The sequence below is a fragment of the Grus americana genome, chromosome 7 (genome assembly GCF_028858705.1).
Source record: "Grus americana isolate bGruAme1 chromosome 7, bGruAme1.mat, whole genome shotgun sequence".
In the NCBI taxonomy this organism is placed as follows: Eukaryota; Metazoa; Chordata; class Aves; order Gruiformes; family Gruidae; genus Grus; species Grus americana.
The window spans coordinates 28,085,697-28,098,095 of record NC_072858.1 but is presented as its reverse complement, the minus strand read 5'-3'; the positions used below and the strand labels follow the sequence as shown (position 1 = coordinate 28,098,095).

The window sequence follows — 12,399 nt, the reverse complement described above, 5'->3', positions numbered from 1 at the left end:
GTGTTCCATTCTGAACACCACCCTGCTAGAAAGACATTGGCTGCAGGGCCACGAAAGTAGAGGACTATATGCTCAGTAGAATATGAAATACAGAAAGGAGAAATGTGTGTAGGAGCAAACTTCGTATACATTTGACTGAAATTATTGTCCACATAAGAAGACAGAATATACTACTAGCAAGAGCACAGTATATGGTAGCCCCTGGAGCAGCAAGCAGACACACAGAGAGCCTAAGCAGTCTTACTGCTGCTGCTTTTACATTTCTGTGGGAGGCCAGGCATCAGCTCCAGTAACTCACTGTCTCCTTTTCCCCAGCCCAATGCGCTGACCATGAGCAGGAAGGCTACAGTACACATACTGCCCTAGAGAACAGGTGCTGAGAAGTCCTACCAACTTTATCAGATGCCTGACTGTAATAGTTTCATTATTTAGGACCTCAGTACAAAGCCATCTCCTACCTTGATCAGAATTTAAGATCAGAAACGGTACAAGTGTCAGAGAAGGTTTCAGATCAGCAGTAACAACTGATGAGCTTTAACTGCCCGGAAGGGTGAGCCTGTGTCTGTGAATGCAGTGGTGTACATTCCTGATGCTTCCAGTGATGATAAAAGCCATACAGTAGACTCCCCAGTCCGAGGCTGAAGTAGCCCCAAATATTGTGACAGACAAGACCCCTCAGAGAATTCCAGTCAAATAAAACACATACTGGCCTCCTCTGTTAAACTACACAAACAAATTTAAGTTTTCTTTATTTTTCAGCCATGTCTTGCTCAGATATAATTTTGTCATAAATCCTTAGTCTGGAATATGTAATACATCTAGAAATTCCATAATATCTGTTGTTCAGTAAATCAAATAGAAGTTTTTTATTTGAATAGTAATGCTGTAATGGAGAGTCTGCTTTCAGACAGTTATTCCCCCTTTCCTTTAACCGACCCAGATCAAGTAAGAGTTCTCATCATATCACTAACACACAAATTATACCAGAGACAAGAAAGCTGAAACAATGCATTAATTTGGTTTCTGTATGCCCTAGATGCTCTTCCTATATTGCAAGTACTAATTAAAGATGCAGCAACAGTTCATTTAAATACCTCAGGAGTCTCCAGCGTCACACATCAGCAATATCATACACCAGCAACATGGACTACACGCAGCAAGGAAAAATAGACCAGCTACACTGGAAATCATGTTCTAAACTTATAACCTTTGTGTCTGTCTATGGATTCTGTTGACACTCAGATTTAAATGAATGCAAAAGTCCGGATGGACAAAGAAAAAAGGTTGACCAATCTAAGGATTCCCTTTTACGTGCCATTTTGGCATAAGCACACAAGTGTGTCTTCATTCTTTACGCAGCCTGCGCAGAGCTGAGAAAGGTCAGAGGACTTCATTGTATTTCCCAACACTCATACAACTTGCTCCAGAGTCAGGACTAGGATGCCAGGACACCCAGTACAACAAATCAGTCCTAAAACTTTCTTTTTCCTTTTGTAATGGAACACTTTGGGTATGCTTTATCATCATAATTTCATCTCTCTCAAACCTATGCACGTGGAGTAGCACAAAATAAGAGCGCTAGGGTTTTTAACACCATCTCCTAGTTGTGCTGTCTTACAACTGAGAGTGTCCGAGGGCTCACGTGTCAAAATAAAACTTTGGCACTCCCACTCCTGCAAAACACTTGGGAGCTGGTCAGTGCATCGAGCTGTGGTTTGCTATTAGTGCTTTTCTGCTTTATTTGATGAAGCGTCCTTATAAGCAGAGCCCTACAGAGTTCTTCTAGGAAGGGGACCCACCTACCAGTGGCATGCTGACATCATATTCCCCATGCTGTATGCCTTTCAGCTGTGTAATACACAAACTTGGAGAAAGATGAGGGGAAAAAGAGCATTAAATACATTGTTCCTCTGCATTTCACTTTGAGGGAACCCTCTGCCTGTTGTTGTTTATCATAAGTCTAGTTTTAAGCAGGCCATGTGGGGGGTTTTGTTTGGTTTTTGCTGACTCTGCAAACTGATACTTTGAGGGAATTGTTTGGGGAAAGCAAAGAGTCCTTTATTATGACTGTCACAGCCAAGTAATTTGGCAGATTCCTCCATGAGATGCACAGTCCGATAGGTTGAGAGAGCACTCCGCTGGCCAGTTACCAGCAGAAATGCTCAACTTAAACACTTTTAAAATCTTATTATGGCCAATTTGTGGTTTTGGCTGAAGAAAGGAGGAGGATGAAAAAATAGAGGCAGCTGGGTGTCAGCGAAGGATAGAATAGCAATGTCATTTTTGTTGCTGTGCCACACCAAAAATACTGGCTTTGTACATACGTTGGATCTAGGTAAGGTAAACATGTGCACTGGCTAGGTAAACCTGCAAAGATGATTTCATTTGTCTGGAAGACCAAGGTGATGTATCACTGTCTCATAAATTGAAGGGCAAGGTCCTTTCGTTTGGCTAAGTGCTAGTGGACAGAATCCATGCTGGTTCCTGACTTCAAGGCCAGAGGGAGTCCCCTTCAGCTCAGCACTAACACCACCAGTCCGAGACTGGCTTCAATTTGTGCCTGAGAGCCATGAGGAGGGAAGCCACAGCTCCCACCACAGGGGTACCTTGGGGAAGGAAACTTTGCAAATCCCCTGCTGATTTCCAAAGTCAAAGCAGCACAAAGAATCTGTTGTGTAGTTCTAGATCTGGATATTGAGACATACTTCAAGTAATAGCTAATTTCTGGTCCTTCTGAAAAAATCTGTTTGGTTTTGATCATCCCCAAAAGCGTACCTGTCCTGGCCACATGAAATAATCTTTGAAATGTCTGGATGAAAATACATGTATCTGTTGGAGAGCCATACAGTCACATAGCAGGAGAAATGCTAGGCGCTTTGGTTTTATGACATAAGCATGTCAAATCTGTTTAAAGCATAAAATTGTCAACTCCCCAGACAAAAAGAATGCTGAAAACATAAAAACTTTGTTCACATTACAGTTTGTAAGCTAGTTGGGATATTATTTCAAACATGGTAAGTAAGATGGATGTCCCACCAAACTTTTGCAGCCAAGGGTAGAAACCGGGCCAAAGACTACCTGGACCTAAAGGCAATGGAACAACATACGTTAACATGGTAACAACAAAATATTTTGCCTTTATGAATAGGGGCATAACTTTGCCAGGTTAACTCAGAACATAAATAAATCCCTATCTGCAGAAAGAGTAAGAAAAGATAATGCTCAGTGAAGGAATTGCAGGACCTAAACACCAACCAAGGTTTACTATTAAGCACCATTCAAATTGAGCTGGGGTGGGAAGAGAACGGGAGGTTAATGGTTTGAACAAGGTAAATCCCACGTTTTGTAAAATAAGAGCCTTTAGGTTAATACCAGCAGACAAAATGTGTCGTCTTGCTCTTTTTAGGCACTTAGTTAAGAGAAACCTTTGGTGAAAACCATTCTTGCCCTCCAGCTGTATGAGCACTGAGACACCTCTGTGGCAGAGCCCCCGGGCGCTGGAGCACCCTGCCGGGCAGGGCTGGCTGCCGCTGCACCACAGAGCAGGCTGTTTCTCGGAAATGTTTATGCAATTCAACTGTGCTGCTGCTGAAGCCACAGACACGAACAAAAAAAAAAAAAAAAAAAGAGAGAGAACACCCAGCCTCAGACCTCTCAGGCCATTAGTGTATCTCACTCAGGTTTTGCCTTCCACCAAATAATGTCAAATATCTGTTTTGTTTGGACCTGAAGGGTGGAGGGAGTTGGACGGTTGCCTTCACTGCTGTCAGTGCTTCCTAATGATGTTTCTCACTCGAGAAAATGACCTTGTTTGTTTGAGAATCCAAATTCCCTGTGGGGCACAGTTTGGGAAACTGAAGATATGGGAAGGAAAATAATATCCGTTAGGGCAAACTATAAACATCCATAAAGCAGAATAGCGAAACACCTACAGAGAATGTTGTAGCTTTGCCAGCAAACTAATTAAAGTCACTGACTGAAGAGGGAGCTGTGACAGCTGAAAAATTAAAATAAAAATAAATCAGAAGTTTAGTCTAGCAATTATAACAGGAAATTACTGCCGGAGTCAGGGCTTCTATGTTCTTTTCCTGGTTCTGCTTCCGATTTACTGAGCAAGTTGGAGAAGCCAAATTTTAAAGGTATCTTCTAATTTGGAAACCCTCCATTTCTGATGCCCAGCTGTGCACACAGAGAACTTCACCGACTACCATCTTCAGTGCCCTTCTGTGCATTTGTGAAGGCAGAGCATTTCAGGGCATTGGCATCTCTGAAGTCAGCTACCTGACCTGGAGAAACCTACAGTTATCAGCCCACTCCAAGGGGCCATCTCCGAAAGTTTCCCCATCTGTGAATTGTGGCTAGCGCAACATATTGCTGTGGGAGTCTGATGTTTAAATGCTCTTTATGGCTGGCATAACATATTGCAAGAGGAGTGTTATGTTTAAATCCTGTTTGTAAATATTTACAAGACTTCTCAGGCATGCTCTGTCTCCAAAGTCAGTGCCATTACTTTTGGCAATAATGCGCTCCGTGAACTGTACGTTTTCTGAAAGGACTGCTTCTTTGTAGAGGTAATGAAGCTGCATTTGCAGGTCTGACTGCAGGAGGAGTTTAAGTTGAATGCCACTGAAACCAAGAATCAGAAATAATCCTTATCTTCTGTTCAATAACATAGCTCCAACTGAAACTACAGATAAAGCAATCTGTGATGCCTCAGGAGGAAGAGGAATGTCTCTTAATCGTGGGAGCTCTCTGTACACAGGGTTCCTATTCAATTCCATGAGAATTTCTAAATGAAGAGAGCATGTAGCTCCTTCTTACACTGACTTGAGTCATGCTACAAATTCCTCAGAGGCAGAGCCAAATTAAGTGTCCAGAATAAGGACGTCTCCATAAATTGACATTTTCCTGCCCTACATTCAATTACAATCTCGCATCCTTATCAAGGGACACCATGGATCAGAAGATTACATTGTGGGTCCCTGCCAGCACTCATTTAATCATGGAAATCCAAATGTTTCTCATTATACCAAGGAACACTTTTTTCTTCTGTGCAGTACTTCTGTAAATACGTGTCCTAGTGGCAGCTTCATTCTTGCTCTGAGCCCAGAATATTTACAGTGGCTTGTAAGATTGAGTGTCATGAAGCAAATTATTATAGATGTTTGCCTATTTGTAATAGGGGTTGCTACCGCATCTGATCTTTTAAAGAATATGGGTATGCTGAGGAATAAGCATGAAAAATAGAGAATGTTGTTTATTGACACTACAGGAAAGGAGGAAAAAAGAAAAAAAAAAGAAGAAAAAGAAGAGGCCAGAGTAGGTTTGGGGTCCTCCTGCTCCTCTTCTGCAGTGCACTCAACGTTCCTTTCCCACATGTGACTGTAGGGGTAACACAGCGTACACCATCTCCATCAGCCACGGGAGCTCTAGTCTCAGAGCTCCTGCCAAGCTCAGGTTTTCTGCCAACCACCTGCTTTTTCAACCCATGTTTTCACATGGAAAGCAATTTGGACCTACGCACTGAGAAATCATACAAGCTCCCAAAACAAAAACAAACCCTTTCCCAGCATGATGGGTCATTTAACTTTTGTAAACTTAATCTGGGAACCTTAAAAAAAAAGCCACAGAGGCATGGCATATAAATAAATGACAAAGAATCCTTTGATAGGTGATCATACCATTCTGCCACTATACAGGCAAAATATCTCCCTCCAGGCGACAATAAACAAAATACAATGAATGCATGGGCTGTATTTCAACACCTGGTAGAGACTCTGGGAAGATACCTTCATCTTAACAGCTGTCTTCCGGACAGCTGCATGCAACACTCATCTTCACCTTAACACATTAGCATATTATGTACCTTAGTATACTTTTGTTAGTACAACACATAGTTTTAGCTAGTGTATTTAGAAAAAATAAAACCAGGACTTGCATACGGTCATTGTCTACTCTGTTAGCTTCCCTAGATAAAAAGGCTTTCTTCAGGGGACATTTAACATTTAGACATCACAACAGTCCATTTAAGAATCCCTTCCTATTTCCTTCAAAATGTAGAAATCAATAAAATCGTTTACCACGAGCAAGAAACCAACTGAAGTTCATGAAACTAATGATTTCCACCAATCAAAAACATGTCTTTCCTTCATACTCAATTCCAGTTTGTGCACTCCCATATAATAATGCGTATCCACATACTAATGAGTTGCCAATATTTCGTTGTTCAGAGGCTGTGAAAGCTGAATTATGTTTTCTTAATGATAGGTTCTAGTGGGGAACAGACAAGAATCTGGTTAAGAAATGTTGTCCTTTACTAGTGAGCTACTTCTCCAGATGCTATATATAATACTAATATGTACTCAATAGAGATTATTTTTATATTGAAATGGATATTAAAACTACTCATTACAAAAAGCGCAGGGGCATATTTCTTAATACTATGTTTGGTGTCACAAGTGTTACAAATCTTCTTGATCTTTTGAATACTTCTTACAGAAGTAACTCTCAGAACTGTTAAACTCTAGCTTCAACTTATGAACTCTTCATTAAGGGGCTATGACCTTCATGTCTGCCTCCCTTATCTTTTGCCCAAAGTTTCCTAATTAAAAAAACTCTTTACTTTTCTACTACTTCCCACACACCCCTTGTTGGTCATTCATTGCTACTTCCCTTTGTTTTGTAGGCTCGTCCAAAAGGAGAAGGCCTGACTCCGTACCAGGGCAAGAAACGCTGTTTTGGTGAATATAAGTGCCCCAAATGCAAGAGAAAATGGATGAGTGGAAACTCCTGGGCTAACATGGGACAAGAATGTATCAAGTGCCACATTAATGTTTATCCTCACAAACAGGTAGGAGAAGTACAGACCTGCTGGCATACAGGCTTGGAACTAGGCATGTTCTTCACTTTGTAAAGCATGGGTAAGACTTAAACAGGACTTGACGGGGACTACAATATGCCACAAAAAAATTGTTCCCCAAATAAGCTGCTGTTCTCAGTCCTGGAAATCTGGGCTGGTATCATCAGAGTTGCAAAATTCAAATGTCCTATCTTCCAGTAAAAACACCTCCAAAACAAAATCTTTACCTGCCTTTATTATAGAAACAGACTGTGGGGCCTTATAATTTGAGATGGAGTAAAACAAGTTCAGCAGAAGCAATGGGCCTCCTCGTTCTTCTGATTCTCTTCACATTTACACCAGATTAATGTTTCATTACACTGGTGTCAGTGGAGTTATTTCACATGTGTACTAATTTTTTCACCTGCTGAAATAAGATTGGGTTTGGTCAAGGGGCAATGTCTAATTTATAGAGATTAGTGATAAAAGAGAACAACACTAAGATGACTCTTGCCTACAGAATTCCTTGGTTAATGACAGTAAAGCAACACAGCCTGGTTAAAGAGAGGTTTCTCCATTTCCATAATACCAAGTGATGCCCAAGCAAACAATTTCAAGAGAAAGCCTTATTAAGCTGAAAGGGTCAAGTCTAAGAAGTAGCTCTGCTAGGAAAGCTGTATCTGCCATCCTGTCAGCCCCAGCTCATATGGTACACACAGCCTTCCTTCCTCCTCCCTGCAGATTGCAGTTGCATCTATCCCTTGAGGTAATTTCCTGCATTTCCAGCTCATGATGGGAAAACTGTCAGTTCCTGCTTGTATCCCACCAGAAGTGGTCACAAGCAGTCAGCCAGTTCAGTGATCTTTAGTGGGAGACAGACAGACCAACTGCATGAGCTCATACCCCTTGTTTCCCTGACAAATCAGGCCACAGACTGGCTGTCAAAGCTGACTTCTCATGCAGAAAGTCACTTTTGACAACCCTGTGAAAAATAAATTTGGCCATCATGGAAAAATTTGAGGGGGATTGTGCAATATTGCAGAAAATTGTGGATGGAAAAGGTGAGAATTATTTTAAAAGAGTTGGGAAGGTGTGATTTGCCTCAGGTATAATTCATCCTAGCTGAAACTTAGTAATAGAGCTCTGCATGGGTCAAGTTACCTGCTGCCCACTCAGAGACTGCTCAAACCATAGACAGATCATTTGCATGTATTTGCAATAGGTGCAAAGGAAATTCCATCAGGAGCCTTAGGTGTCTCATTAGCTACCTAAGTGCTTACAAAATTCCTATAAAAAGCTCTTTCCATAGTCTCTTAAGGAACACTTCAGACCATTTCATGAGATTTTGGAGGGGTGGCTGTCAGGAAAAAGAGTCCTAAAGGAGGATACTGTGACTTTATTATGATGAAAAGGCAGAGGAATATTGATATTGATTGCAACAAGCAGGAAGAGGAGATGCAAGTAAGTTTATTAAGCTTTATCCCACCCAGAAACATCAAATCAACTATATACGCACATATGCATATTCCATCTAATTCTAAGGGCGAGATTTGGCTCAGTCTCTACAACAACATTGCATTCCAATAGGCAGCCAAAATATTGATTTAGAATTGCTAATATCTTGAAGCAGTATGAATTGCAGTTAAAACGTAGTGTTTGAAGCCTGCCATGCTTGTGGCAGAAGCCTTGGGTTTAAACTTGACATACTTGACTACAAGATGATCATCCCTTTTTTCTATCATAGGAATTGTTCTACTTTACAATGAACTTGTAGAATTCCCTGGCTGAGCTAGTGAATATCTTATTTCTGTTGGCCAGTTGAGATGATGTGATCAATTCCCCTTTCCCTGGGCTAATGCCACTCTGATTCCAAACCTGAAAACAAGAGGTCATCTTTAGAAACTGCGGTCTACTTTCCCTGACAAAACTGTGACTGGAAACTATATTGCAAATGAGGGAAAAAGCAACGACCTTTTTTTTGTGGAAGCATATATATGGGAGGAAAGCTAAGCAATTTTCTTTCACTAACTTACACGAGACCATCTCAAAGCTTCCAAAGGTCTCTGGTTCCTTGCCTCTGTTTAGACAGCTTGCGTAGACAACTGCACCAAAATCCAGGCTGGGCAATGAAGTCATTTATCACGTGCATGGAAGTACAGTCTTGAGGGTGAGAGAAATTACAAGACCACTGATTTATAACATGAGTTTATAAATATTTACCTTGTTCTTCTAAATTCTTTCCATCATTTATGTTACTGTTCAAAGGGTCACACGAAATCGCTCAAGAGGTATCCCATCCACACTATATGAGAGGCATTATAGACGTGGAAATAAGTATATTTTTTAGTAAAGAAGGTTTGTAAGTAGTCCCTTGGGCAGAGTTGCCCCTCGTGGCAGAGCTAGAGCAATCTAATCTACATAGTAGTACTAAAGGCAAAGACACAGTACAGAAGGGTTGCAATCTACAGTGCTTCTATAAGCTGTGCTTGCCTTGGAGCCATATACATGGTGTTTTCCAGGGAATAATGACAGCATGTGCAGCACAGGTTTCCCCACAGCACCATACTGAGGATGTGGAAGAGCTTTGCTCTTCTTATCTATCCCTGTGTTCATGTCCCACCAGTGGGTATTGCAGCTATTTGAGATCTTCAAGAGTGCACTTCAACTAGGCTTCCAGAAGTAAGTAACTTTCAGCCAGTCACCAGTGCTCCTTCCCAAAATTTGAACTTAAAACTTTGAGTTGAAAGATTTTACATCCTGTTGTCTCTGCCTCATCTCCATCAGCTTCTATTTCTTAATGTTACTATTGTCATTCTTTCTATTCTTTTTCATTCTTCCAGAGGTGCCCTGTACTGCTTCTGATTAAATATACCAGCAATAGCCAGACAGTAAAGAAAACAGCATCAGTTCATGCACAGAGCCAGCAGCAAAGGAGAGTTAACTTAGGCTGCATGAGGTCAGCGCTGCGTCCTGACAGAGCCTAATGTTTGCTAACCCATACATGTGTTTTGTCCAAGCATCCAGCTCCACATCAGACTCTCTCTAAACATTTATCAACATTTATCTGTGTGGTGTTGTTCTGCAGCATTTTGGAAAATATGCTCTACCCAGTCACCAGTACTCTTACACTAATGACTATATTTTGTGAAAGCACAGTAAGACATATTCGATAAGAGTCCAAGATTTCTAGTTTGAGAGTTAAAGTATAAAAAATTTTATTGTGCACATAAGATTTAGTAGTTTGGGGTTTTTTGACTAGCACTGCTACACCACCTTAACATTTTCTGTCTATATTTCCTATTTATTCTTTCGATTTTGATTACTTTGTTGGCACCTACCATAGGAGAGTCCTCATTCATGTTTGAGTTCCTACACACTTCTAGAAGCTTTTAGCAATCACTTGTTTCCCCTCTCAGTGCACTAGTGGATATCCTCAGCTAATTATGTGCTCCTATTGCCTTCATTATATGGGATTAGAGCATTTTTCACTGTCATCTGAATCTTCCATTAGACAGTTTTTCCAGCTTAAACAATTCATCTAAGAAAAGATGCTGCCTCATCTTGACATCCCCTTATATCAAGTTACAAGAGACTCCAAAACTACAAAAATTACTTAACTGCAAACAACTCAGACCATGTCTAAAACCAGTCAGGTGCCACATTTCCCTGGTGAGGACATATTGTAAAAGTCTCCACTATTGGGAATCAATACAGAATGAAAACTCACACCAGATCACGTCAAACTCCCCTATTCCACATCTGATCCTGGGTAGTAGGCGGCACTTACAGGAACATGTGGATACAGGACAAGACACAGCAACCGCCTCTGAGGATATTTTTCCATCCTCTGGTATTGCCAAGTAAGTATCTCTGCATCCCCCCAGTTTCTCACCCAATAGATCTACCTCTGTAGAATCTATTCAACAGCTGAACTATAACCACATGGGCCACCAAGCTTTGCTATACCATCCCGAATATTGGCGATTAAGATGGTTTTGTCCAATGTAGGAGAAAAAAATGAAATCCTTAGATTCGGGATTGCTTGACACTCACTGCAGTGAATTAGGATCTTATTCTCAATTTCCAGGCTCACCCTCTTCTCCATCTCTCTCACCTTCCCCAGTTACTTTCCTCAATCTATGGACTCTGCAGTCCTGTAGGGCTTTTCCATGTTGTCTCACAAGGGATGGTTCATGCCTGAGTACTCCCATGTAACTGGCTCAAGTAATAATATCAAAGTACTGAAGATAATCACCTCCACTCTGGATAGCCATTCAAGCACATATGCTGGGTCTGTGGATGGCTTGTGCAGCTATGCTCACATCTTGATTTCCTATGCATACCTTTCGTTAGTGAGTCCCTGGAGAGGAGAGCAGCCACGCTTCCCTGCCACCTGCTCTTTGTTCCTGAAGGCTCGTTTCACTCCAGGAAATGATCCCGTGCCAATTCTCCATGTCTCAATTCAGCCCTGTGCTCTTACTCCACATACCCTATCTGTGAGAATGAGCTTTTAATCTCTCTGGGGCAGGAAAAGTCTTCTCAGCAATTTTACAGCTGTGTATATACTTCAGAGTGCTCTATAAATACAGCTCTAAATCTCTGCATTTAAAAGAGATGGTGGAGCATGTATTACAAGAAGTAACAAGAACCTGATAGCAGGGCTGCTGCCATTCATTCCCCAACTCATCCACAGAGTGGGGAATCAGGTGGCTCTCACCTGAGCTGCGGAACCACTCCTTGTCCCAAGGAAGCTCTGTATGCATTTTTGGTTTTGTGACTAAATTGTGCCACTGGGTTCCTCCTTATGCATTTCCACCACATCCCTCAAGCGGTAGACCTCCCCGTGGGAGTGCTTATAGGAATTCACAGGACATTGGGCAAAAATTGGAACATAGTTGAGCTCAAGCCTTACTGAGGAATAGGAGACCAAAGAACTACCCTGACAAAGCTGCTCTATGGATATTCCAGAAGCCGTTTCCTGGGTAGTTACTTTAGCTACTCCAAACATAAACAGAAGTCTCACATGGGACTTAAACCTACCTCTTATTCTTCCAAGGAATTTGGATTTTCTAGTTATTTATGCTCCTTCTTACCCTGCTCCAGCAACAGAGCCAGTCCTTATAGCCATTCACCAGCATTTTTGGCACTGTAACAGTCCAGATGCCAAGCTTTGAATTCTCATTTTCTTCCCCTGCCCGCTATAGCGGCAACATCTGTGCCTGTGGTTACTTCCTGGCTGGCCTCTTATCAAGGCTTCTTCTCTGACTTTGTGGCTAACTCCACTGCTGTTTGTGATGACAGCTGTTGCACTGGTGCAGAACCAGCCATCTGGTGACTGACTTGTCCTCTTGGACACTATTTTCTTCCAGCTGTCAGGAATTTACTGTTGGACTGGAAATAATTTAGTATGTAAATACATTCTTCATGATATCCAAGCTATTACTTCCATGGGCAATGCAGTGGTCCCATCACAATTCCCACACCCGGGTGCATCCACAGCCACCTCTCTTCTCTCTCTGGGGAGGGATGGGTGTGATCACTCAAGCCAAATAAACTTTTCA

The 12,399-nt window shown here is 41.6% G+C and overlaps 1 protein-coding gene across 1 annotated transcript in view; it reads left to right on the top strand.

The window, feature by feature from the left end:
- Positions 1-12,399, top strand: part of ZCCHC24 (zinc finger CCHC-type containing 24) — a 116,327-nt gene that overhangs the window by 92,939 nt on the left and 10,989 nt on the right. Inside the window, exon 3 of the mRNA XM_054831392.1 lies at positions 6,686-6,850. Within this exon, the coding sequence (XP_054687367.1) occupies positions 6,686-6,850 (165 nt within the window). The remainder of the gene's footprint in view (positions 1-6,685; positions 6,851-12,399) is intronic.